This window comes from Ostrinia nubilalis, chromosome 10 (assembly GCF_963855985.1).
Source record: "Ostrinia nubilalis chromosome 10, ilOstNubi1.1, whole genome shotgun sequence".
Classification (NCBI taxonomy): Eukaryota; Metazoa; Arthropoda; class Insecta; order Lepidoptera; family Crambidae; genus Ostrinia; species Ostrinia nubilalis.
This window is the reverse complement of record NC_087097.1, coordinates 8,465,858-8,491,184: the sequence shown is the minus strand read 5'-3', so window position 1 is coordinate 8,491,184 and position 25,327 is coordinate 8,465,858. Positions and strand designations below refer to the sequence as shown.

The 25,327-nt window shown below is 38.6% G+C and overlaps 3 protein-coding genes and 1 long non-coding RNA gene across 7 annotated transcripts; 2 read left to right on the top strand and 2 right to left on the bottom strand.

Annotated features, from left to right (window-relative positions):
* Positions 1-223: 223 nt before the first annotated feature.
* On the bottom strand, positions 224-761 carry LOC135075127 (uncharacterized). The gene is made up of 2 exons (XR_010257968.1): positions 669-761; positions 224-469 (listed from the first exon to the last, which is right to left on the bottom strand). It is a non-coding gene; the product is annotated as an uncharacterized LOC135075127 (long non-coding RNA).
* A 5,550-nt stretch (positions 762-6,311) lies between these two features.
* LOC135075126 (WD repeat-containing protein 75-like) lies at positions 6,312-20,986 on the top strand. Its single transcript, XM_063969472.1, is given in 13 exon segments — positions 6,312-6,515; positions 6,608-6,815; positions 7,301-7,587; positions 7,895-8,085; positions 8,264-8,428; positions 8,780-8,967; positions 9,046-9,798; positions 9,878-10,019; positions 10,100-10,242; positions 10,649-10,834; positions 19,004-19,304; positions 19,662-19,889; positions 19,983-20,986. Coding segments are annotated over 13 exon segments (3,870 nt in total). The 5' UTR covers positions 6,312-6,405; the 3' UTR covers positions 20,951-20,986.
* Positions 12,803-18,967, bottom strand: LOC135075125 (uncharacterized). 4 transcript variants are annotated; one of them, XM_063969470.1, is made up of 3 exons: positions 16,910-18,967; positions 15,848-16,015; positions 12,803-14,324 (listed from the first exon to the last, which is right to left on the bottom strand). In XM_063969470.1, the coding sequence occupies exons 1-3, from the start codon at positions 18,449-18,451 to the stop codon at positions 14,319-14,321; spliced, it is 1,716 nt and encodes a 571-aa protein (XP_063825540.1). In that variant the 5' UTR covers positions 18,452-18,967; the 3' UTR covers positions 12,803-14,318. The 4 variants fall into 4 exon arrangements, with proteins under 4 accessions (XP_063825540.1, XP_063825537.1, XP_063825539.1 ...); XM_063969467.1 differs by lacking the exon at positions 12,803-14,324 and having other exon boundaries at positions 15,837-16,015; positions 16,708-18,967; XM_063969469.1 differs by lacking the exon at positions 12,803-14,324 and having other exon boundaries at positions 15,837-16,015; positions 16,723-18,967.
* Positions 20,987-22,335: 1,349 nt separating the features above from the next.
* On the top strand, positions 22,336-24,439 carry LOC135075121 (uncharacterized). Its single transcript, XM_063969464.1, has 2 exons — positions 22,336-22,951; positions 23,047-24,439. The coding sequence occupies exons 1-2, from the start codon at positions 22,621-22,623 to the stop codon at positions 23,997-23,999; spliced, it is 1,284 nt and encodes a 427-aa protein (XP_063825534.1). The 5' UTR covers positions 22,336-22,620; the 3' UTR covers positions 24,000-24,439.
* The last annotated feature ends 888 nt before the right edge of the window (positions 24,440-25,327 follow it).

Here is a 25,327-nt window from a genome sequence, read left to right as displayed (position 1 = left end):
CACCACTTTCTATGGAAATTGGTGATCTGTCAACTTGACATTTCATAGTCGTCCAACACCAGCAAGCACTTGCTGGAACGCTGTGTTTTATTCTACACATAATAACTGTTTTGTTGTAATGCAAAACAGTTCTATTATGTGCCTTAATAAAACACAGCGTTCTGTTGAGACCTGTTTGTTATCTGCTGGTGTCAAGCACAAACGCTATGTGATATAAAATGTATTAAGAATGAAAGAATATAAAGAAGTTTAATATCACAATACAAAATAATACATTAAACAACTTATTGTACTCTCTGAGAAGCAGACGAACCAATAAGAAACTTATTAAACAAATAACCAGTCTTTAGGTTAAATAACTCAAATTATTTAGGACATCTCCTTGAGATCAACATTATGTCATTAACTTCTTATCAACCAATAAAATCATTCTGGTACTTATGGTAGGTTAATAGTAAGATCTCCCCATCTGAAAATATAAATATGTATAAACATAAACATTTTTTCATCTTGAACAATTAAAACATTACTAAAAACTCGTTATGAATAACATAACATTAAACAATTAACTATTAATAACATGCTTGTAAAATTATAAACTCATAAATACAAGATGTTATTGTTCCTTCGTAGGTCTCTGCAGTAATATTTCATAAAGGTATACATACCCCCACCTCCAATTAAATATTGGGGGTCTTATCAACTACTCTCTTGTCCAGCCAGTATCTGGATGTTACTGCAGACCAAACACTTCATGGAGAAGCAAATATTCACTGCACTTCTTGGAGAAGTAATTATTCACTAAAAATGATCTTAATCCAATTTGTAATATTTGACCTGGAAAACAGGCGTTATCATATTGTTTATGGAAATAAACAAATTTCACACATAACTCTGGGGTCTCCATTAAAATGAAGTCTTTATCAGCTCACTAATATGAAACTACAGGACATAATTATGCGCTCATCTGGGTGCTTAGCAGTCAGAGACAGTCTGTAGGTGGTTGAATCAGATTCAGATCCAAATATCAGCCAAAATGCTGACGTCATGTCTATAGCGGGGAGGTTCTGGGCCCCCCCCGCAAAACAACCCTAGATACGCCAATGTCACAATGTGATCATATTCTGATACTTCAACAAAGTAATCCTGTAATGTGTCCAAAGGAATGAGATCATGGATTCTTCGATCTGAAGCAAGAAGAAGAATGAGAGCTGTTTATCAAGTAAAATTCAATGCTAGAAGAAAGTCCAGCAGCCGGCAACCAGTCAAATTAATTCCAGTAATTTAATACTAAAGACCGGTGATCTCGGTGTACTTGGCCTTGCAAGTGAAATGGCCTTAAGGAACTGATGTACAAAAGGTAAAGGTAGATACAACTGACCTAAGTATCAGTTTTGTACTGCAAGTTTTTTCTGTAAAAACAGCTTGGCTAACAGCAGCGCTATAGTAACGGCGTAAAACATCTTTCATCTTCGAATCGGTAACCCAAAAATCCTGGGGGGCACCAGACCAGACCATTCTGGGGTGCCATAGCCCCCGGGGGGGCGGATATATATGGGGGGTACGGACCGCCCCGCGCGCCAAGCCACGCTACGCCGCCACTGGCTACCACATCACTACCAGTTGGTAACTTGTGGTCAATGCTGTGAGATTGACCCACATAATGCATCTTATGATTGCTCCTTCCACCACCAATTTTAAATTTTGGAGAGATAACTTATCTACTTGTTGTAGACTAGGGTCTCTAACAGATCCTTTATTAGCACTGGGGCCGATGTTATTAGAATGTATGTTCCGTCTGCCATTCAAGTATGGTAACGTCTGTAGCTGGGAGGTGAAAACACTCATCCAGCTGATAATCCCAGAGACGGCTGAAGGGCGTCATAAAGAATCAGAGTTCTGATCTATTTGCCTTAATGTGGTACAAAAGATGGATAATACTATTTATTAGCTAATTTTCAATTATAATTTTACTTGTTTATTTAAGGAACACAAACAGTATAATTTTATTTAATATTTAACATCCATCTTTTGAGTCCAGTGTAACATAGTTAATACTACTGCCGTGGCCCTGGAAGCCAATAAGTCTATTTTGGGACACCCCTACATAATGAATATAGCCTCTGTGGCCGGGGGTACTAATGGATTCTAACTGGAACAAACAAGTCTCTGTCTGCGACTCCCCATACACTGAGTATGGCCTCCGCGGCCTGGGGTACTAATATATTCTAAATGGAAGCAAACAAGTCTCTGTCTGGGACTCCCCATACACTGAGTATGGCCTCCGCGGCCTGGGGTACTAATAGATTCCACCTGGGTACTACTCGACCCTTTGATGTTACAGGTGGTCTGGGATACCGTGCCTATGGCCCGGTCTGCAATCCCATCTCCTGGTAGATAACAAGCCGACAGCGTCATGTCGAGCTGTTCGGTCAAGTTCATGAGCTTGGTGGTCAATTTGAGGAGGGCCCGTGATCGAGTACCTCCTTCGTTTCTGACTGTGTCTGTGTCAGAATGTGACCTTCAGGAGCTTGGTGGTCAATTTGAGGAGGGCCCGTGATCGAGTACCTCCTTCGTTTCTGACTGTGTCTGTGTCAGAATGTGACCTTCAGGAGCTTGGTGGTTAATTTGAGGAGGGCCCGTGATCGAGTACCTCCTTCTATCAGGATGTGAACTTCATTCAATCGATCCTGATGACTTAATGCTACATCTCCATCGCATTGGAGTGTCATCATCACTAGTAAAAATATATATGTATTTTTCAAAAGTAAATGCCAACATTACATTTTAGGTGTGCGTTGTAACACTGACCTGTAAAATTTTTGTAAAGTACTGTCTATTTTCCTTCTCTGACCTTTAATCTACTGTTATAATAATATTTTCGAAAAAAATAATTAGCAACCCTAGTTGAACGCCCCACTACGCATCCGCTGCGTCTGTGGACTTGGAAGTCTGTGACTTCTTTTCGCCGCAACGGCTTTGAACTAAAGTCTATGGCGTCTATACCTCTTAAAATCCTCTCAGAAACAGCTGCATACTATTGTGTATTTAGTTGACATTGACAGTTTATAATATTGTAACTAATTGTGGGTATACAAATAATAAATCAGTTATGCTTTGACTTGAGTTGATGTTGTATCTTTCACATACCATACCTATTGCTTGAAGAGAGACGTCCTCCGGGGACAGTCAATGTTGCAGTTGGCAAATGTATAAATAATTTTTTTTTTTTTTTTTTTTTTTTGAAATAAAGTCCCAAGTTTTTGAGCTTGTCTTAGTGCACAAATAAGATCCCAGTCCTTTAAGATATTTAGAGACATTATTCTGCCATGATGTTTCTGAGAGTATTCCAGGCTTGGGAATTTAGGATCTTTGTGTTGGCTCTATTTACTTGCGATTGACATGCAAAAAAAATAAGGTTTCTGAAAGTCTCAGTGTCTATGAGACATGAGCGATTAAGACAGATCTGTTCTGATGACCCAATAGAATAAATTATATTTTCAGTATATTATTACTCAAATGCCACTGGCACGAGGAGTTTCCGCAACTCCACTTGACACCGCTGAGAAAAATCTGCAGTGCCGAAGACAAAATAAATGGCAGGGCTTCAGTTGTAAGATTCCTTGGAGGAAACGCCTGTGAGTCTCTGCTCTGGCAGATGAAAGTAAGTGTTCTGAGAGTTGACCTTCACTAACCGGTCGTGCATTGTGATCCTGAAGAAGATCTACATACTATTTCAGAAACTAGATAAAAAAGTCTTATCGCAACATGAGCATAAAGCCCATCTTTGAAAAGAAACATTGTTTCTATTAACTTTTTTAAGTAGGTATACTCGCATATTGTTTAATTTAAATATGATAAGGAGTTCAACCAGATCTGTGACCCACCCATGACTAGGTTGGGGGAGCCTTTTGTAATGTTGTACGAAGGTTAATATTAGCAATTACCTTAAACAGTGCTCGCGTTCATTAAAAAGATTCCGCTCTTTTTTCCACAAAGAATTGCATTGTGGTTTCAGGGTTCTTGGATTATCAAGCCAGAACCAAACATTACAAAATAAAATTTTTGAAATAAATGATTAACATCTAAATTTAAGAGGCCTTTTAAGCCCAATCTAAAATAATTTTACTTATTTATGAATAGAATGGTAGTAACAATTGCATCATTCAAACAGAATGTTCAACTAGCTGCCTTTAACCCGCTATAAGGTAGCCAAAATGCTGCAATTTATCTCATTAATAATTCGCTCAGTCAGCAGGAAAAGGAAAAGTAATATTCTATCTTCCTTATGATTGATCTTAACTTCACTTTACGATAACGAAGTAACTGAAATCGTTCTTTAGAGGAACTGAATACTACTTTGCAAGCTATTACCATCTAGTAGGCTTGATGTAGAAGGTAAGTGGTGCGCAACAAAGTTGGAAATAACATTCATCTGAGTCGTCAAAGTTTCGACCGAGTGTCTTACGAGTGGGGTTAACACTTACATGGCCTCCGTCGCCTATTTGGAGGTGGTGCAGCAAACATTTCCATTTCCGAGGATGATGAGGATGAATCTGAAAAAGACGACTCGGATTTCGAGCTTTTCCTTCATCCGGGCCGACAGAAGTCAACCTTTCACCGTCACCACTCTTTACCCTTACACTCTGCATCACTTATATTTCCTATTTGCACATTTTAACTGTGTTTTATTCTTATTTTATACATAGAAAACAAGAAGATAAAAATTTTTGCTGTATAAGCGGCAAAAATCACAAACGCTATGAAATGTCAAGTTGACAGATCACCAATTTCCATAGAAAGTGGTGCCAGCTGGTGTATGAAGAAGGTAAACTAGATGATAAAGCAGAGACAATTGGTAAGTTTTCTTATACCATAGACTAAAATAAGGCAAAGATCATAGACAGCTCTCTCAACAGAACGCTGTGTTTTATTAAGGCACATAATAAATAATATTATAGCCTGACCAGGAACATAAAAACCCTGGCATAGAGGCGCGTCAATTGCATTTGATAGTGCAACACTGAGTACAGTCGTACCTGTGTTAAATTAATAGGCTAACTTTATGTATCAGGATTCAGGATTACGGGCTAATTTGATATTTTCATAAATTAACGAAAAAATATTATTATAGGTAACCTGGTTTAAATAAATTAAATGAAACCATCAATCGAGCTAGTAGGATTTATTTTATTATTCATCAATAATAAAATTCAGAACTTGAATATTCAACTGCAATGTCTGCTAAGAACGCTTCAAACTCGGTACTTCTTTCCCAATTCCATAAAATTCAACACTTAAAAAGTGACAAAAAACTTTAAAATAGGTAGTTGAAACAAACCACAGCTAATTTTCATAGTTGACTGTACTATACGATAAACATGTCAGTCAATTTGACAACCTTTGTCGGAAACATTATTCAATGAAAATATTGTCCGAACCCTTAGTATTTCTCTTCGACAAATACTTTAACACATTGTGAACCACTTTTCTTTCACGACTATAAAAAGATTTTAGCAATTTATTCACAAAATCAATTGCGCACATTTAAAATAAAGTTTGTTTACACTATGACAGCAATAAACTGACATGCAAGGTGACATTATAATGAAGTTTTCAGTTACTGTTGCCATTAAAATAAATTAGTACCATTAGTTTTCCGCAACATGGCGAGGGTTTTTATGTTCCTGGTCAGGCTATAAATTAAATTTCATCAAGTACAACTTACAAGAATGAACTATTGTTTGTATTGTGAATTCAATGTACACTAATTATTATGTACATTTTAGAGATTAAATAGAAAAAAACGTGTTTTTAAACACAGTAAAACAACATATTAACATAAACGAAAATATGTATTGATCATCAATCATCATTGTCGTCATTATAATCAACTTGGATTATAAAATTGGCATCTTGTTAAATTGATTATTTTATGAAGCTAAGATTTTATTAACAAAAGGATTTTCATAAAAAAGGTTTGTAACCCATGGATTATTGGGCAGGGATTCCAGTAATAGAAAAATAATTTCCCATTTTTTTTTGTAACTTCCATAATATGATAATAAAAATTCAAATAACCATTTTGAAATGATCAGTACAATTTTAAGCCTTAGTTTTTCAAGTGAAACCTTAAATTCAAGAAAGGATTATTTTTTAATTTGTGAAAATGCTCTTAGTGGGAATGTTTCAATGTTGACAACACTTCTGAAATGTCAAAATTCCGTCGAATTAAAAATCAGAGTTTAGTGTTGTTGACGTAATGTCATTCTCAGTTTGTTTCGGAACTATTTATCTGTGACAACTGACATTGACGTTTAAATTTTGAGGTTATGTCATGTGTTGTTGCTGTTGTCCCGGAGTGTTTTACTGAGTTTTATGAAATGTTAATTTAATATCGGCAAAATGGGTGTTAAAACGTTCAGTGACCATAATGCCGAACCCAAATATAACTTTCATAGAAAGGCTGGCAGAAGTATAATTGAACGCCGTCCTCTTTTCTCACCGGATGGAGAGTATGTAACCTATATCAATAAAAACGTGTTAATTATTCGTTCCTGAGGTTCCCCGATAGTAAAATGTATTAAAACCCACATTAATATTGCAGGTCTTTAGCAATCATAGTAGAAAATATAGTACGGGTGTACAACATCCAAACCGGAGACATTGTGCGAACACTTGAAACAGAAACTTCTGTAAATGAATTAGTAGGCATTCAATTCCCAGCAGATGAAGACTATAATTTATACTCGTGCTCGGATTGCGGCTGTGTCACCACCTGGACGTGGGAGAATGGAGCAGTGCTCAGGGAAACTGTAATTATTGCTTACTTAATTAGTAGTAAAGAAGGAAGATTAGACAAAATGCTGTAGCGTATGGGACTTGTTTATTAGGCTAGTTTCCTAAAAAAATTTTTTTAGTCCGTCATGTTTAATATCAAAAAATATTGGACACATATATTTTTATTTGTCAATCTAACAAATAATTACATAGTTATGGTGCGTTGAAGTTCCGCACGACGTCACAACGTGCGGCACTTTTATGCAAGCATTGACGTCACGGGCCTCTTCTTATGAACTTTGGCGTGCTTTATCTCTTTAAATTTTCATTAGTTTGAAAAAGTGAAAAATACGTGTAGAGTATTTTTTGATAAGTTAACTGACGGACTAATTAAAACTCTTGCTTTTTGACCCAGGAAACATCCCTATTAAAAAAATTGGGCTGAAAAGTTATTGAAATAAAACCTACAACTTGTTTACATATTGCCACTAATGATGAAATATTTCTTTATTTATTTCAGAAACTAGAGCTTCCTAGTGGAACTAAAGTACTTACATTTGACTTGTTAGATAGCAAAGAATGCTTCATCACTGCTATTGGTGGTTCATATAGAAAACTTCTTTACCTTGGAACATACTCCGTGAAGACTGGTGAACTTATTTATGAATATAAAGAGACAAAAGCTAATTACAATGACATACTCAGGGTTTCTCTGGGCTGGTGCCAAGGAGACCGGTTTGCAGCGATTGCTAATGGGACTAAATGTCTGTTCATACAAAATCTCAGTCAGCCTCACATTCATTCAGAGTAAGTGCTAATTCTGCAAACTTCAAGTTTACTACCAGCTACTGTTTAACTTACATTTATGAAACATAAATTTTTACTGTACTGATTGAATTGACATAAAATGATATGAATAACATTACATTTGAGCACTGTAGCTAACCTTATTTGATTTATGCTGCATTTTCTAATGTTTTTTACCTTTAAAGCTATATTTTTGATGTAAAACTAATTACCTACTTATTTTTGAAACATCAAGAGACTGGTGCTAGAGAGAGAATTTCTAAATTTATAGTTTTATATCTAATAATGAAGTTAATCTTTGTTATAGAATATTGAATCACAACAAATTCAGAATATTAGCAGTGGCAGCTCATAGTACAGAGAATGCAGTTGCCATAGTGGACACAATTGGTAGAGTCACAGTCATTAGAGGCAATTTATATGATCACACGAAAATTGCAAGAGAAGTAATGCACTGGCACTTCTTGCCTCCACTGGCAGTGTGTTTCTCCAAACAAGGTATTTATAGTTGTTATTGTGTTCTTGTAGCTGAAATTCATAGTAAGAATTTGTATGTGCATGATGTTGGTATTAATTATCCTAGAACTTTCCTATTAATTCTACATAGTCACTCAATTTGAATAGTTTTTTATTTTTAAATGGATGAAGGCATTAAAAAAAACCTTTTCTGTTTTAGGATCTTATCTCTATACGGGTGGAATGGAAAAAGTACTTGTTAAATGGACAATTGGAAATTTGATAAATAAAGCCAATGAGAAAATGTTCATTCCTCGATTGCCAGGGATGGTGAGATACATAGCTGTAAACGACACTCATGCAGCCATTACTCTCACAAATAATTGTAAGTAGTAACATACTTTTCTTTCTATTACCTACAACATGCTGAAGTTTTGAATCAGCTGTTCACTTTTAACGAGACAATTGACCTCTGTGTTGTGACCAATAATGTAAGTCACGAAAAGTGTACGAGTCGGCGTCAAATAGTTCGTGACATCCAAAATAGCCAAATGTTCGCAACACGTCGTTGTCACAATTGGAATAAGGATGTCTTGTAAACTTGCCACGAACTATTTGACGCTGACTATACAGATGACACCTCAAGTTAAGCTCTGTAGCAAGTTATGTCGCTGTAATAGGGGTTTTTTTTTGCAATAAGCATGTTTGTAATACCTTAATAAAACTTAATTTCCAGCTGTGGTAATAGCAAGCGTACAAATGCGCGTAGTGTCGACAATCTTAGAATGCGGCGGGCTGTCACCATTTGCACGAGCCATAGGCACATCCCTATTGTACCACAGATCTCTAGGCGCCCTACTGATGGGAGGTCGCACTGGCCACTTGCAACTTTTGTCCACGACTACTGACAAAGTCCTGTATAATGTAAGTTATTTTAACTCTTATGTGCATCTAAATATTATGAAAGTAGTAGAAACTTATTAAAAATAAATTTCTTCACAGGTAGACATAACAATGATGAATAGCATACCACCAGCAAGGCGAAACCTACTGCCTCTTGAGACAGAAGTGACTTGCGCAGCCATAAGCGGTGACGGAAAGTGGCTGGTCACCTCCGAATATAGGAACGACGGCCTCATGTACCCAGAAGAGATGTTGAAATTCTGGCACATCCAAAAAAACAATCCTACTTCACCATTCAAACTGAATACATGCGTCAATCTATCCCATGGCGGCTGCAATGTGGTTTCGTTAGCTCTTAACAAAAGTGGGGATTTTTGTATATCAGCTGGCACTGATCAGAAATTCCGCATATGGAAAAAAGAAACTCAAGGGAAGGCTTCGTGGAGCTGCCAAACCGCTTGTTACTATTCGTCCGGTATCGCTCAGTTCCTCGCGAGTAATGTTCTCAACAGTTTCAAAAATGGAGAAGAATACACCCCAGGGGAAATTGTACAGTTCCCTTATCTAACGGAAAATTCTAAAAACGATGTAATAAAGAAACTTTACAATATGCACAAAGAGCAGTCTTTGTTTGACGCGGAACTGTTCGATTCCAACGTGAAGAAGAATGGAGATTTCGATATGGGAGGCGTAGCGATTTCTCAAGATGGTTCGTTAATTGCGGCGTGGTTTGGGTGCAAGTTGACTCTGTGGGACACACACCTTTGTAGTTTGCGAACTACTTTGTCTCATCCTGCGCTTCGGCCGAAAGGCGTTCACGTGCTATTTGGAAACCAAGACGCTGCCCATTATGTATGTAAAAATGAATCATTTTCCAACACTTTCCAATGTCTTTTGAAAACAAAAAATATCATTTCTTCTCTTTTTACAGTTGGTGTGCACAACTGAAAAGTGCCTAGCCGTATGGAGTTTACTTTCATTAACTGTGAAATGGTTGGTTCAACTGAACCCTACATATCTTGCTGCAGATCCATTCTCCAACAAAATGGCAATAACAACGTCCAGTAACGACAGTAAGGAAATATTTGCTGGATAAATCGTTTATAATTGCTAACTGACGCTTGTATCAAACTGAAGTATTTTCTCTTTTCAGTTTACGTATTCACACCACACAATTCTAAGCCGATTCTATCAAGAAAAAGCTTGTTAAATCCAAAAACTGGTGTGTTCAAGTTGTGTACATTCGGAGCCACATCAATTCATAACATTACACTTTATGTTATGAGAAATGACTCTGTAAGTATATCAATATTATCTAGATTCTCTCTATTTCTCATAATTTAACTAGAACATTTTTGAAGATTTTAGCACAACACTTATGACTATAGCCGTCATAAGTGTTCTGCTAAAATTGGTTCGCACCACGAGCGAGACTAACGACTGAGACGGGAGACCGCGACTGCCTCGTTATTTAAAGCATCATTTCGCGAGCAAGACAGAGACAGAAGACAGAAATCTTGTCTCTGTCGCGACGCGAAATCTTTAGGTTTTTGTCTCCTATCTCTGTCTCGCTGGCGACTGATACTTATACATTGCCTAAAATCTCTGTAGCCGCGCAAACTGCCGCCTTCTAAATTGTTATAGGCCATTCCCTGCACTTTCCTTTCCTTCTTGTTTTTAATCCTATCTTTAATTTCTACAGGAAGTGTACTGCCTCGAGCCTGAGGACAAGGAAGAGAGCCGTCTCGAAGTGATGACGCGTCGCAGCCTACCCGCATCGACCTTCAGCACGCTGCTGGCCGAACAACAGCTGTCCGACGTGCGAGCGGCCGCGCCCGTCGACTCGCAACCCTTGGATCTTAACACAGGACACGAGGCTCTGTCCCAGGTACACTACCTATTAGATTACTAGCTATAAGTATATGCTACTATGTCCTGGCGCCTTCTGGATGCTGTCTAAAGCCTGAGGACAAGGACAAGCAGTCTCGAAGTGATGACGCGCCGCAGCCTACCCGCATCTACCTTCAGCACGCTGCTGGCCGAACAACAGCTGTCCGACGTGCGAGCGGCCGCGCCCGTCGACTCGCAACCCTTGGATCTTAATACAGGACACGAGGCTCTGTCCCAGGTACACTACGTATTAGATTACTAGCTTTAAATATATGGTACTATATCCTGGCGCCTTTTGTATGCTGTCTAAAGTCTGAGGACAAGGAAGAGAGCCGTCTCGAAGTGATGACGCGCCGCAGCCTACCCGCATCTACCTTCAGCACGCTGCTGGCCGAACAACAGCTGTCCGACGTGCGAGCGGCCGCGCCCGTCGACTCGCAGCCCTTTGGTCTTAACACAGGACACGAGGCTCTGTCCCAGGTATTCTATGTATTAGATTACTAGCTTTAAATATATGGTACTATATCCTGGCGCCTTTTGTATGCTGTCTAAAGTCTGAGGACAAGGAAGAGAGCCGTCTCGAAGTGATGACGCGCCGCAGCCTACCCGCATCTACCTTCAGCACGCTGCTGGCCGAACAACAGCTGTCCGACGTGCGAGCGGCCGCGCCCGTCGACTCGCAGCCCTTGGACCTTAACACAGGACACGAGGCTCTGTCCCAGGTACACTACGTATTAGATTACTAGCTAAACATATATGCTGCTATGTCTTGGCGCCTTCTGGATGCTGTCTAAAGTCTGAGGACAAAGAAGAAAACCGTCTCGAAGTGATGACGCGCCGCAGCCTACCCGCATCTACCTTTAGCACGCTGCTGGCCGAACAACAGCTGTCCGACGTGCGAGCGGCCGCGCCCGTCAACTCGCAACCCTTGGACCTTAACACAGGACACGAGGCCCTGTCCCAGGTATATAATTTTATTTAATCATCAGCTCAAAGATTGTGTCCTGCCAGTGCAAGGAACTGAGACATGATCCTTTACGATAGTCCTCATAAAAAGGCAAGCCCACGTATAAAACCACGGTAAAGCATGCTCTGGGATTTCTCTACGTGACCGGATCAGATGAGGAGATCCATAGGAGAATAAAAGAAATGGCAATAGTTTAGTGGTTAAGAGTAGGCGCACACCGTTGATTTTTAGTTGGCCGATAGTTGTGCCCTATTTTAAATTGTATGAAGAATCGGCCAAATCGAATCAGCGTAGTGTGCGCACTCCCATACATGCCCATACTGATCAACTGCCCGACTAAACTATCGGCCGACGAAAAATCAACGGTGTGCTCTTAACCCTTAAACGGGCGCGGGTGGTCCTGTAACAAAAATTAGTATGAGCAGCGCAACGCGAGTTTTAGCGGAGGCCCTTACGCAGTAAAAAGCTACAAATAAATAAGCACATAAGTACTTTGTCATGTAATATGAGTACAGATGATTGTGTGCTACTCTATACGATTTCTTATGAGACGAGACGTGATAAGAAACTGTGTCGTTGAACTTATCATTAATTACATTTACTTAGCAGATACAGTCAGAAAAATTACATGAGGGAGATAAAAATATTGCATTTCTTGTTATAAGTACTCCGTTTTTTGGGAATGTCCAATAAAGAGTATCTATTTTATCTATCCAATATTCCAGTGGTGAACTGATAAAAAGATTAACGTAATTCCATAAATAAAACACATTCTATTTTAATAATTGTATATGCGATTTGTATTTCCTTATCGAATAAAAAAAGCGTTGTGCGGTTCCGTTTGACTCTCAGAGTAAGGAGATTTGACTTCATATCCAGAATTATTGACGTTTGTCATTCTTATGGTAACAGCTCTAAGACGCGGCTCATTGGCCACCAAATCACAGCAGTATAAATCAAATTGTGTCTAATTACAAATTAACATAAGTGTTCGTGGAACATACAAATAACAAGATTTTGTACTTTAATCTTGACTTTTATTTATAAAAACACAATATTTACAAAAACCAGTACGAGTTGGTGAGAGTGTGATGAGGAAGAGAGATATAAAATTTAGTGTTGCCAACATTAACCATAAAAATAAGGCATAGACACATTAGACACATTCAGTATGAAATTAAGCCGTGTTTACATCTACGGATGTGGACATTCTCCCGGGCAAAAGGTTACAAAAATAGCTATGCAGTTACATTAATAGTTATGCAGTTACGTTAATAGTTATGCAGTTACAGTAATAGTCATGAAGTTACATTAGTAATGACTTGCATGATACAATTGAAGTTATATCTTAATTAAATCTTTATTCTTAAGTTTAAGTAACACCCTATACATATTACTACTTAGTTATCACAGTTTACAGACTCAAAATTGCCATAAATATTTAATAAAATTCGCATGTCATAACTACAAGTTAACATTTGCTTAAAAACCTATGGTTAAAAATTATTTAACAGTTTTAAAATGGCTTGTTACTTAATAATCTATGGGAAGGATACACATTTTATTAATAGACCTACGGGTTAGACCAGTAGCGGTTTTGAGCTCCGCGACCCTTACCCTCCCATCGCTTCCCCGAAACACCCGCGTCACTCGCGCCATGGGCCACTGCAGCGGGGGAACGTTGTCTCCTTTTAGTAAAACTAAACTGCCTTCTTCCACATCTGGTAACTGTTTGCTCCACTTGTTTCTAACATTTAGCTGCGATAAATATTGGCTGTACCAGGCTTTCCAAAAATGTTGCTTGACCTGAGTACAGCGCCTCCAGAATCTTAGTCTATTTAGAGGGATATCGGTTAGATCCGGCTCAGGGATACATATGAGTGGACGACCAGTCAGGAAGTGTCCTGGGGTTAGGGCTGTTAGGTCTGCAGGGTCGCTTGAAAGCGGCGTGAGGGGCCTGGAATTCAGGATACCCTCTATTTCGGATAAAATAGTGGTCAATTCTTCGTACGTGAATTTATTCTCCCCCACCACTCTTTTGAAATGGAACTTAAAACTCTTAACGGCGGCCTCCCAGAGGCCTCCGTGGTTGGGGGAGTAGGAGGGGATGTAGCGAAAGGTTATTCCTTTCTCTACAGCAGCCACACTCACTTGAGATTGATGCTTTTTGGAATTGACTAATTTATACAAGTCGTGGAGCACGTTGTCGGCTCCTTTAAACGTTTGTGCATTATCGCAATTAATAATGGCGGGAATACCGCGTCTGCCAATGAATCTTTTTAAGGCTGCTAAGAATGTTTGAGTTGTCATGTCTGAAACTAGCTCAAGGTGGACAGCCTTAGTGGCGAAGCAAACAATTACCAGTGTGTAGCCTTTGGTGACAACGGCCCTCCGCATGCCCGATTGTTTTACTTGAAACGGACCACAGAAGTCGATTCCAACTTTGTCGAACGGGTGGCTCTCGGTGACGCGATCGGAGGGCAGGGATCCCATAAACTGGCTGGCTGCTTGAGCCTTAAACCTGTAACATTTTAAGCACTTGTTAATAATTTTCTTTACTTCGCGACCGGCGCTAATGATCCAATACTTAAGTTTCAGACTACTTAATACGAGGGTGATACCAGCATGCATTAATACACAGTGTTCATTTTGAATAATTGAATTCGTGACATGACACTTATTGGGCAAAATAATCGGATGCTTTTGCGTGTATGGCACTGGGGCGTTTTGCAACCGGCCACCAACCCTCATTATGCCATTTCCATCTATGAATGGAGCCAAGGCTTTTAAATTAGATTTTATTGGCAAATTATTTTTTATTTTTGATATTTCCGAAGGAAAATACAAGCCTTGCGTTATAGAAATTATCCTGTATTGAGCATTTAACAATTCTTTTACAGTCAAATTTCCTTTAATTTTATTATGTTTATTTAAACAATTGAATTTAAACCTTAATATCCAAGCTACAATTCTTTGCATAGTGAACCATGAAGAATATTTTTCAAACAATTGTGGTTCTTGTGTCACAACCAAACAAGCTGCTTGCTCGCTCTCGGCAGGTCCCCTCTCGCAAAGTAAGTGGTTGCATGAAGCCAATGATGGTGAAGGCTCATACTCCAGTGAGTCAAGTTGAGGAGGCCCATGCCACCATAAGGTGTTCGATGGCAGGTCTTGGGGATTGCAGCCTCGAGACAAGCAATCAGCTGGATTGGAAGCTCCATCTATGTGAAACCATTTACATTCTGTAGTACTTGAATTTATTAAATTTATTCTGTTTTTGACATAAGCCGGTATATTATTTCTGCTAGACTTCAACCAACACAGAACAACTTGGGAGTCAGAAAATAAATGTACAGCATTGAAGTTAATTTTAGCATAGATTGCTTTGACTTTGCAATACAGTTTGGCTAGCAACACTGCACCATTTAACTCTAGCTTAGGTATAGTCAAGGCGTTTTTTACTGGAGCAATTCTAGACTTTGAACACAAAAGTGTTGTGGTTACTTTGCTGCCTTGAATAACCCTTATATATATGCAGCAGCCGTAGGCGACGCTAGAAGCGTCACAATATCCTAGCAATTGTATTACCTGCGCATTATTTATATTTATGTTTCTTTGTACAGAAATTGTAGGCACTTGTTCTAGCTGTTCATAGAATGTTAACCAGGCCTTAGGCAAAGACATTGGTATGGGCGAGTCCCACTCGAGATTCTCCTTCCACACTTTTTGTAGAAATTCCTTTGCTCGAACTATTATTGGCCCAGCGAGCCCTAAGGGGTCAAAGAAAGAGCCTATGACACTCAAAATGGACCTTTTATTCCAGGACTGCACCCGCTTTATAGGACATGACACTTTAAAAACATCATCTCTAACATTGAATGAGACCCCTAAAGCTTTCATTGAGAGGTCCTCATTACCGAGCTCATGCTCTTCGAAATGCTGCTTGTCAGCTGGTATGCCAGCCAGTAATTGGTCATCATTTGCAGCCCATTTATGCAGCTGCAGATTGGCACGTCCTAGCAGGTCTATAAATTGATCTCTTACCTCAAGAGCTTCATCGATGGTCTGTGCTCCAAAAAGAGCATCGTCAACGTACATGGCTGTCCGGATGACCTCAGCAGCAAGCGGCATATTGCTCCCAAACCGGTCTGCTAACTCCTGGAGACATCTGGTGGCCAGGTAGCTTGAGCTCTTGAGTCCATAGGTGACTGTCTGTAATTGCAGAATAATTCTTTGATTATTTTCATCTTTCCATAATATATTTTGTAGATGCCTAAATGATGGATCAATTTTTATAGCTCTGTACATATGCCTGATGTCCGTTAACATTACATACTTGAATGACCTGAATAAAATCAGAATGTCAAAGAGATCTTTTTGAACCTTAGGGCCATTTAGCAGAACATCATTTAAACTTTGATGCTGCGAACTAGCTTTTGTGTTACCATTAAAAACAACTCTTACTTTATTGGTCTTTTTATCGTTCCTTATGACTGGCAAGTGTTGCATGAAATATGCATTTTTTAAATTTGACTGGCACAGTGGGATGACCTTTGCATGACCCATTTCTATGTATTGATTCATGAAGTCATTATAATTTCTATTTAATTGATCATCTTTGGCTAACCTTTTTTCGATGGCATTTAATGTTTTTGATGCTATAGGAAATGTATTTCCTAGGTCTAGCTGATCTACGGGGACTTTGAGCGGGAGGGACACCTGAAACTCGCTGGTGAGCTGTACCGAGCTTTTAAACTCGGCTTCGCAGGCATCCTGCTTTGCTGTAACCTCCATTTTCGTTTCAGGGACCATTTCAGTCTCCCAAAACTTTTGTAGGAGGTGATCCACATTGTTGTCACATATAGCATGCAAGGTGACATGGTGACTGGATGCACAAAACTCACTATTGTTTACTTCACCTGACAATATTGAACCAAACTGGGTATCAATAAGATACAAATTACTATTTTGCAGCTTGATTTTGCGAGGCAGCAATATTTGGAAGAATATGTCCGCTGACAGCAGAAATGAAATGTCTCCCGGAGTGTCAAAGTCACTATCTGCAAGCACCACAGAGTCTGGCAGCTGTATATTTTGCCAGCTTACTTGTTGCTGTGGCAGCTTGGTTGTAATTTGGTCCACTATGGAACAATTAACTTGGCACTTATAATTATTTTGAAGTGACACAAATTCAGCATTGACAGCTTTTGAGGTTGTTTTGTTTTGTTTCCCCAAGGCTGTGATATTTAAATTGCTATCAATTAGCGGTAATTGCAATGCTTTTGCTAAGTCAGCTGTCATAAATGACACTTGGCTGCCACTGTCAACTAGTCCCCGGACTACTTTGTGTGATTTGCCATCCCGGCAGAGCACTTTGGCCTTGATGGTGGGCAGCAATATTGTGCTAACATTAGAATTACTGTGCATTGATACTTTTTCATTGCAGTGCAAGAGAGTATTATGCGATTTGTCCTTGCACTGTTCACATTTGAAGTGAAATTTACATTTATTTGTGTGAGAATTGAAACATATTTTGCATAAATTATTTTGTGAAATGAAATTGAGCCTTTCCTCTGGTGAGATGGCTAGAAATTTGTCACATTTGAATAATCTATGTGTTTGCTCACTACAATATTTGCAAGACCACGACTGTGTGGCAGTTTTGCTTGCATAGTTTGACACTTTAGTTTTGTAAGTGTTATTATTATTGTTGCTCTTACCTTCACTTCTTTGGCTCTCCTCGAAGCTGCTAGCTCTCCGCTCCACAAAAGCGAAGAAGTCATCCAGTAGGGGCAGCTTTGTGGTGTCACGCTCCGAATGATAGGCTCTGCAAGTAAACTGGTCGACCTTTCGCAACAAAATGGGTAAAACTATCATGTCCCAGCTGTCGGTCGGTTGTCCTAATGTTTTCAGTGCACCTAAGTGCTGGCGAGCATGTGACACTAACTCTCTTAAGTTGGTAGCCGCTCCCTTTACTAGTGGATTGAAGTCTAGCAGCTCTTGTACATGGTTAGTGATAATAAGAAACTTATTGTCATATCTATTTCTCAACAATTCAAGAGCTTTTCCATACGAGTCCCCGGTGACGGGTAATCCTTCGATTAATGACAATGGCTCACCTTTTAAGTATTTTCTAAGATAGAAAAGCTTTTGAATTGCGGCTAATTTAGAATTATTATCTATCACTGCACTAAAGAGTTCGATGAACGAGTGGTATTTTGTGTAGTCCTTGCCGTCAAACGCAGGAATGTCTATTTCTGGCAGCCTCACACTGGTAGCGCACGCGTCTGTAGACTGCTGCGCGCCCGATGCTGGAGCCGGCGACGGCGGCTGCGGCGCCAGTAGGCCTCGAAGGCTCGCCACGATCGCCAAATACCGGTCCTCGAACGCGTCGTTTCCGAAATAGTCTTCATCAAGGGTGTCGTCCAAAGTACTTAATTCGATCAGTAGCTGCTCATGCCTTGGCAGCACCTCCTGCAGTTGTTGTAGCCGCGCAGATACCACGTCCTTGTTGATTGGCGATTCCAATGTGCGGATAAAATTTTCTGCCTTTGTCAACGACGCTTTACACTGTGCGATTTTTCTTATGATACCTTTCCTTGCGTTCTTGTCCACTTCCTTTTCAGCCGAATCGCTATCCATGGTCATGGCGAAAAATGGCAGGGCGTGGTGATATTTTTTCTCGATGCAAAGTAAAGGGAACCAAAATGGCGGCCGGTTATTTTCTTGCAAAGTTGAATAAAATTGTTCACTTTTGGCTACTGCGACTTGCAAATCAATATGGCACAATAGTGTATTGATTGGCCTTCGATTTATTTATTCTTGTGCAAGTGTATGTTCAGCAATATGTAGTGAAATCAGCTTACTTTTCTTGCCGGCCGGCGAAGGTGTGGTTTCGTTGCTCGAAGTTTATTGTCGAAGCTTGTTTATAGAGTTTCGGCACCATTTATGTTCGTGGAACATACAAATAACAAGATTTTGTACTTTAATCTTGACTTTTATTTATAAAAACACAATATTTACAAAAACCAGTACGAGTTGGTGAGAGTGTGATGAGGAAGAGAGATATAAAATTTAGTGTTGCCAACATTAACCATAAAAATAAGGCATAGACACATTAGACACATTCAGTATGAAATTAAGCCGTGTTTACATCTACGGATGTGGACAACAAATTAACATAAGTATTGTTTGTTGCAGCTTCTGATAGCATCACCGCACATGTGCCCACCAGTAAGCTTGCTGTGCACTTCGTTCTTACAAAGCCTGTCCGGCCAAGAACAACCAGAGGAATCTACGGAGGATCAAGACGAGAAAATGGACGTGGAGTCAAACTCAAGTGACGACGAAGACGCGCCCAAACTTAACGGACCATACGCCCCTAAAGTCACGCAATTGTGGACACCAAATTATGAGGGTGTGAAAGAGAAGAGACTAAAAAAAATCGTGAAAGAACCATTTTTAGATTTACACACGACAGAAGCCATGTTCGGCGTTTAATGTAAGTGACTTTATTTTAATAAATATGTTAATATTTTAATTGTTTCAATTTTCATTTAAATATCACATGAGCCTGTTATGCGAATTCAAAGTGAATAGTTATAAGTAGATTACAAGATTAAGGTTTTCATAAAGGGTGACTTAGTTGTTAGAGATGATTTTAAAGTTTTTATTTGCTAAGTACCTATCTACTATTATTTGCTCACACTGTAATATTTATGTTGCTGACTATACAAACATATCTTCGTAAATACTTCTTCAAGACTGTGTTTTTACACTAGTATTACGTTGTACACGATGGAGTTACTGAGTGAGAAAGAAATTAATCATATAATACAACAACTTGGCTATACAAAAGCTTTACAATGGTCTGTAAATAACTTCACGGATCATTTAATAGGCTACTTGGGTGAACACCTTACATTGACTGTAGAGGTTGAATCAAGAGCATCGAAAATAGAGCTTAAGTTCTTCATTAAATGTATCCCGAGATTTGATGTTTATCTAGCTGAATATTTGAAGGAAACCTCATTTTTCAACAAAGAATATGTTATGTTGAGCTCATTATTTAAGCATTTTATTAAAGGTAAGTTAACATTCATAAATATTTTTCTTAAATAATATACTCGTACCTACTAGGTACTTACATACTAAACTATTTGATTTATTTAATCCCAAGGTTCACAAAAATGGCGGCCATCTCTTTTTCTCGTCAAAGAAAATCTCTTCGTATTTGAAGACGTCACTCAGCTTGGTTACAAAATGCCTCACAATCGCGATACATTTACGTTAGAACAAGTCATAGCCTGTGTTGAAACTATTGCTATATTTCACGCACAGTGCTATGTATACGAAGAGAAGAAAAGTAAGGAACTGAGAAGACCCTATAGAATTTGGGAAGACTATTGTGATTATCTTCAAGAACCAGCCAAAGGGAAGTGTTGGCGAAACGCTGGTAGAGACGCTGTGATCGAATTTTTGAAGGTATATTCTAAGTATAAAGAATATCCAAACTTTCTCCAAAACATTGAAGAGGCAATAACAAAAGTGTTTGAAAAGGCATCCTCTCTTATGCGCCCTCATCCTGTCTACAGGAATGTCGTTGTCCACCGAGACTTGTGGACTAACAACATTCTCTTCAAAAACACAGATCATGGCAAATGTCACGCGCTAATTGTAGACTTCCAAACGGTGTTGTATGCCCCACCAATGATCGACCTGTCTTCATTCATATACTTTACTACTACGAGGAATTTTCGGGAAAAATACCTGACGGACATCATAGACCTGTATTACAGTACTTTGTCTAAAGAATTGAACGAATTTTCCATAGATGTTGATAAAATAGTGGATCGCGACTCATTAGAGAAGTGTTATGAGGAAAATGTTGCTTTTGGAATAACACAAGCTGCAATAATCGTACCTATAACAGTCATGGACTCAAGAATGAGAGAGAAAATCTTCAGTGATCCTGAAACGGCGTACCGCGTCAACGAGGTGTCGCGAAGTTCCGAGATTCTTGAAATGGCGAAAACTGATGAAGTTTACCTCACACGCGTGTCTGAATTATTAGATGAGATAGTTGAACGATACATGTTTGATACTAAAACAAACTGTAATTATATTTCTAGTGTGAATAATGCCTGATAACACGTGTAAATAAAGTAAATAGTTACTAGCTTATGAGATAGCACAATACTTCTCAGGTAACTTAAAAATAACTCATTCATTCCCGTTTCTTATAACTCCACAGTCCACACCACAGATAAACTGTCATTATAGCCAATTAGCCATTATTCTAATTCCATGGTTCAAATTATGTTCCTTGGCGTACCCTTAGAATCGGTGCAGTCCTGTTGTCCCCCCTGGTTGGCCCCCCTGGGGGAGCCAACAGGATTTCGAAATCCTGTTGTCCCCCCTGGCTAGGGGAGACAACAGGACTAGATTTTTATTCAATTATTTGAGGACTGTTGTCCCCCCTGGTAAATATTATTTAAAAGCCATATATTTTTATAACTTTTAAGAAGGACTAGAGTACCTGAATGAATGCCAAATTGCCAAACTGAATACCTAAACGTATGTCAAAAAATAATTAACATTTTGATAACGAAAAAAATATAAGTTCTTGGTATCGGTACTATTTCTGAATATTTAAATTTAGCTTTTAACAGATCGTAATGAATTATGCCTAATTGCCTACTAAATAATATTATAAATGCGAAAGTAACTTTATCTGTTTGTTACGAATTCACGCCTAAACCATTGAACCGATTTTGATATTTGTTTAAGAAATAGTTTTGAGTCCTGGGAAAGGACATTGGACAGTTTTTACCCCGGTTTTTGAAACAGGGATGTGCTCTATATTTTTTCTGTGACAGACAAAATACGCGGACAAAGCCGTGGGCAAAAAAAGTTTTTACATGAAATAGTATCAAACATCCATACTCACAAACTTCCGCATTTGTAACATTAGTAGGTAGGATCCTAAACCTCCATAATTTTAAATTAATCATAATATACTAATTTTAAATCATAATATGCCACAAACTACTTGCTCAGTGATTCAACTAGCGTCCGCCCACGACTTCGTACGCATGGAGTCTGTTTTACCCCCTTATGTACCTATCCTTCCTATTATTTCCTATCCTTAAATGAATAAATTCCGTTCTTTAGCGTATGTCTACACCCTATAAGGAACCTACCTGACTCATGTCTGTAGATGATAATACCGACACCAACACCTATCAAAATGGTAATTATTATTTGACAAACGTTTATTGGCAATTTGGCATTTAGTCAAGTAGGTACTTCAGTTTTTCATGAATTAAGCTATAAAAATATATGGCTTTTAAATAATGTTTACCAGGGGGGACAACAGTCCTCAAATAATTGAATAAAAATCTAGTCCTGTTGTCTCCCCTAGCCAGGGGGGACAACAGGATTTCGAAATCCTGTTGGCTCCCCCAGGGGGGCCAACCAGGGGGGACAACAGGACTGCACCGTAACAAGTTTACTTAAATACATTGACTAAAAACTCTTTTGTTCTTATTTATATCATTGTAATTTGCACTTACCACATAGGGAGCATTGTTTAGTATCGTTTGATAAAATTATTACTTATATTTGCAGTCGGCAGTGCAGTGAAGTTATGATAAGGTAATGTCTATTTACTCTTTTTATAACGGGAGATGTATGTGCTTAACATTACTGATATTTATTTATGATTATAATTATAGATAAAGTAGTGAGAATAAAAATTACATTAGTTCATTGTTCTCTTAGCAGTGCAAGAGGAAGGTGTACTTTGTTTTATTAAAATGGAAACAGTTACAAACGGTAGTCTACATTACATAAAGGACGAAGACGTTAAGTTGATTATTGCAAAATATGGATATAGTTCTGATGAAGTTTGTATAGACAACTTCGTTACACATAATGCTTGTAACAACATGTTGGGCTTCTTGGCCGACTATTGGAGACTGAAAGTGAACGTAATCCTCAAAAATGGCCACAAGGAAACTCTGTCTTTCTTTATCAAAGCTGTGTCGAGAACAAATGCTGCTAAAGCCGTTATGGTCAGAGAGTTGAAGTTATTTCAGAAGGAAACCTTTTTCTATAACGTTCTTAAAGACAGGATGGAAGTCTCGGGTAAGCAAATTCATAATTTTATGTTTCATGCGAATCGTTTAATACCGTTGTACATAAGATAAGATCTTAGAAGTGCAATAAAATTACTATTGCAGGTTTGAAGCCGTGGTGTGCTAGATTTATAACTTCCTTGGACGAAGCTATTGTGCTTGAAGATTTAAGTGCATTACAATATCGATCACGAGACAAATTTCTAAGATTCGACATTCATCACACATTACAAGCGTTGGAAACGTTAGCACGATTTCATGCTTCTTCAATAATATTGGAGGAGAAAAAAACTAAAATACTCGGCCGACCTTACGTTATCCACGAAGAGTACGAGCAGTTCTTGGATAGAGGTGGTTATAAGGAGGATGACACTTGGTTTCAACAGTGCCGAGTTGGAGCGTTAGAAGCCCTCAAAACTTTCTCCAAACACAGTGCGAACGAAGACAGTATAAAACTTATTGAAAGCCGTTGGAACAAAGTATGGTGCTCAGCGTTATCTCTCAGCGATTTCTCTCCTAAACATCGAAATGTCATTTGCCATCGTGATTTATGGAACAATAATATTTTGTTCAGATATAAGAAAGATGGAGATGGTCTTATACCCGACGATTGCGTTTTGGTCGACTTCCAAGCTGTCCGATGCCAGCCCCCAGCGGGTGACGTCATGCTTCTTCTATACAGCAATTTGGACTCAAAACTCCGCGAAGAGAACATGCAATTGTTTCTGAATCATTACTATATTGAACTTAAATTATGCCTCGTAAGTTCGGACTTGGACATTGAAGAAATTATACCCAAAGCTCAGTTTTTGGAGTCAGCTGAAGAGCAAAGACTATGGGCGAACATCGTAAATGCTTGCTTACTGCCGCTGTTTTGGATTAATGACGATTTGACGACCGAAATTTTCACTGATGCAGCTCAGTTTAATGATATCCTCACAAATGATAAAGGTACGTTCATTAAGAAAATGATGGAGACGAATCAGGACTATAAGGAAAAGGTCACGGAGATGGTAGATGAGATAGTTGAAAGATACTGTTTGAAAGACTGTGATTAAAGTAAAATTATGTTTTTATTAATATTTCATATCACAACAAAGAACTACAATCAGAAAAACCATGACAGGACATGGCGTGCGATAAGAATCAAACATTTATTATTCGTTTTACGAATAGTGCACGAACCTAAAATCTAAAAAACTTTTGGTAATTATCATTCCCAAACGATTGTTTTTATGTGTTGATTTGCTCTATTTTCTCCTGTTGTGTCTTGGTCTTGTAACTCCAGTCGAGATTCGGAATGAATTTGTTGTCCTCAAGCTTCCTTGTGCCAAACTTTCTGTACCAGGGGTCGTCGTTGCGTTGGCTATACACGTCGCAAAACGGTCTAAACAGCAAAATGTAGAATAACTCTACAAAGCTCAGAATACTTGCGCCCAAGAAAAGACCCCATGTGCCTCCTGTAGATACTGAAATATAAAATAAATTTTCAAAATTATGTTTTCTTTTACTACGCAGTTTTGATGGCTTCTTATTTGTAAACGCACCCTTTGATTGAGGGATCGAATATCGTGAGATAAATAATATTTGAATTGAGCTATATTTTATCAATCTATTTCCCCACTTATTACAAAAAGTTAGACTCAGTTTGAACCCTGGTTTAAATTGACATTTAGTATGGAAATGTCATTTTAAACCAGAGTTCGTCCCGGGTTTAGTAACTTTTTTGTAATAAGGCCCTTTGAGTTTAATTAGTTGGGATAAGAACCAGTAGAACTTTAAAACTTAAATGTAATTAACGACCTGTTGCTATATGTTTAAAAAAGAATTTTGATTACCCTATCTATCATATGAATTAATATCGTATTGGTTTGACAGAGTCTTAAGGCTTGGTATTTCTGCTAAAGTAGGTATTTCGCGCTGTCAAAATCTGCGCGCGCAATACTTCGCCGAAGACAGCGCGCCAAAGAGCTCTCGCGGCTACACAGTATAGAAATACCAGTTGGTTAGGTTAGGTTGACTTCCTTCCGTTCAAGCGTCACACTCACAGCACTTTCTAATACAAATCATATCCAAGTGATACAAATTAAAACAACTTTCAGAATTTTTGGGAATATATTTTAGAATCGAATAAATATAAAATATAACTGCCAAAGTAAACACGGTTCAAAGAGGCGTGGCGTCACCCGACCTTCCGGAATTTTCAAGATTACGTCACCCGACCTATCGTTAGGTCCTCGGGAGCTTGAGCGATTGGAAAAACATTTTATGATCAGTTACTCTTAGTAGCGATTATTTAGAGCTTGGATAATAAATAATAGTTGTTGCAATTCACGAAACTTTGCATGTGGTTAATTACATTAATCAGTACACGCATCAATTTTGT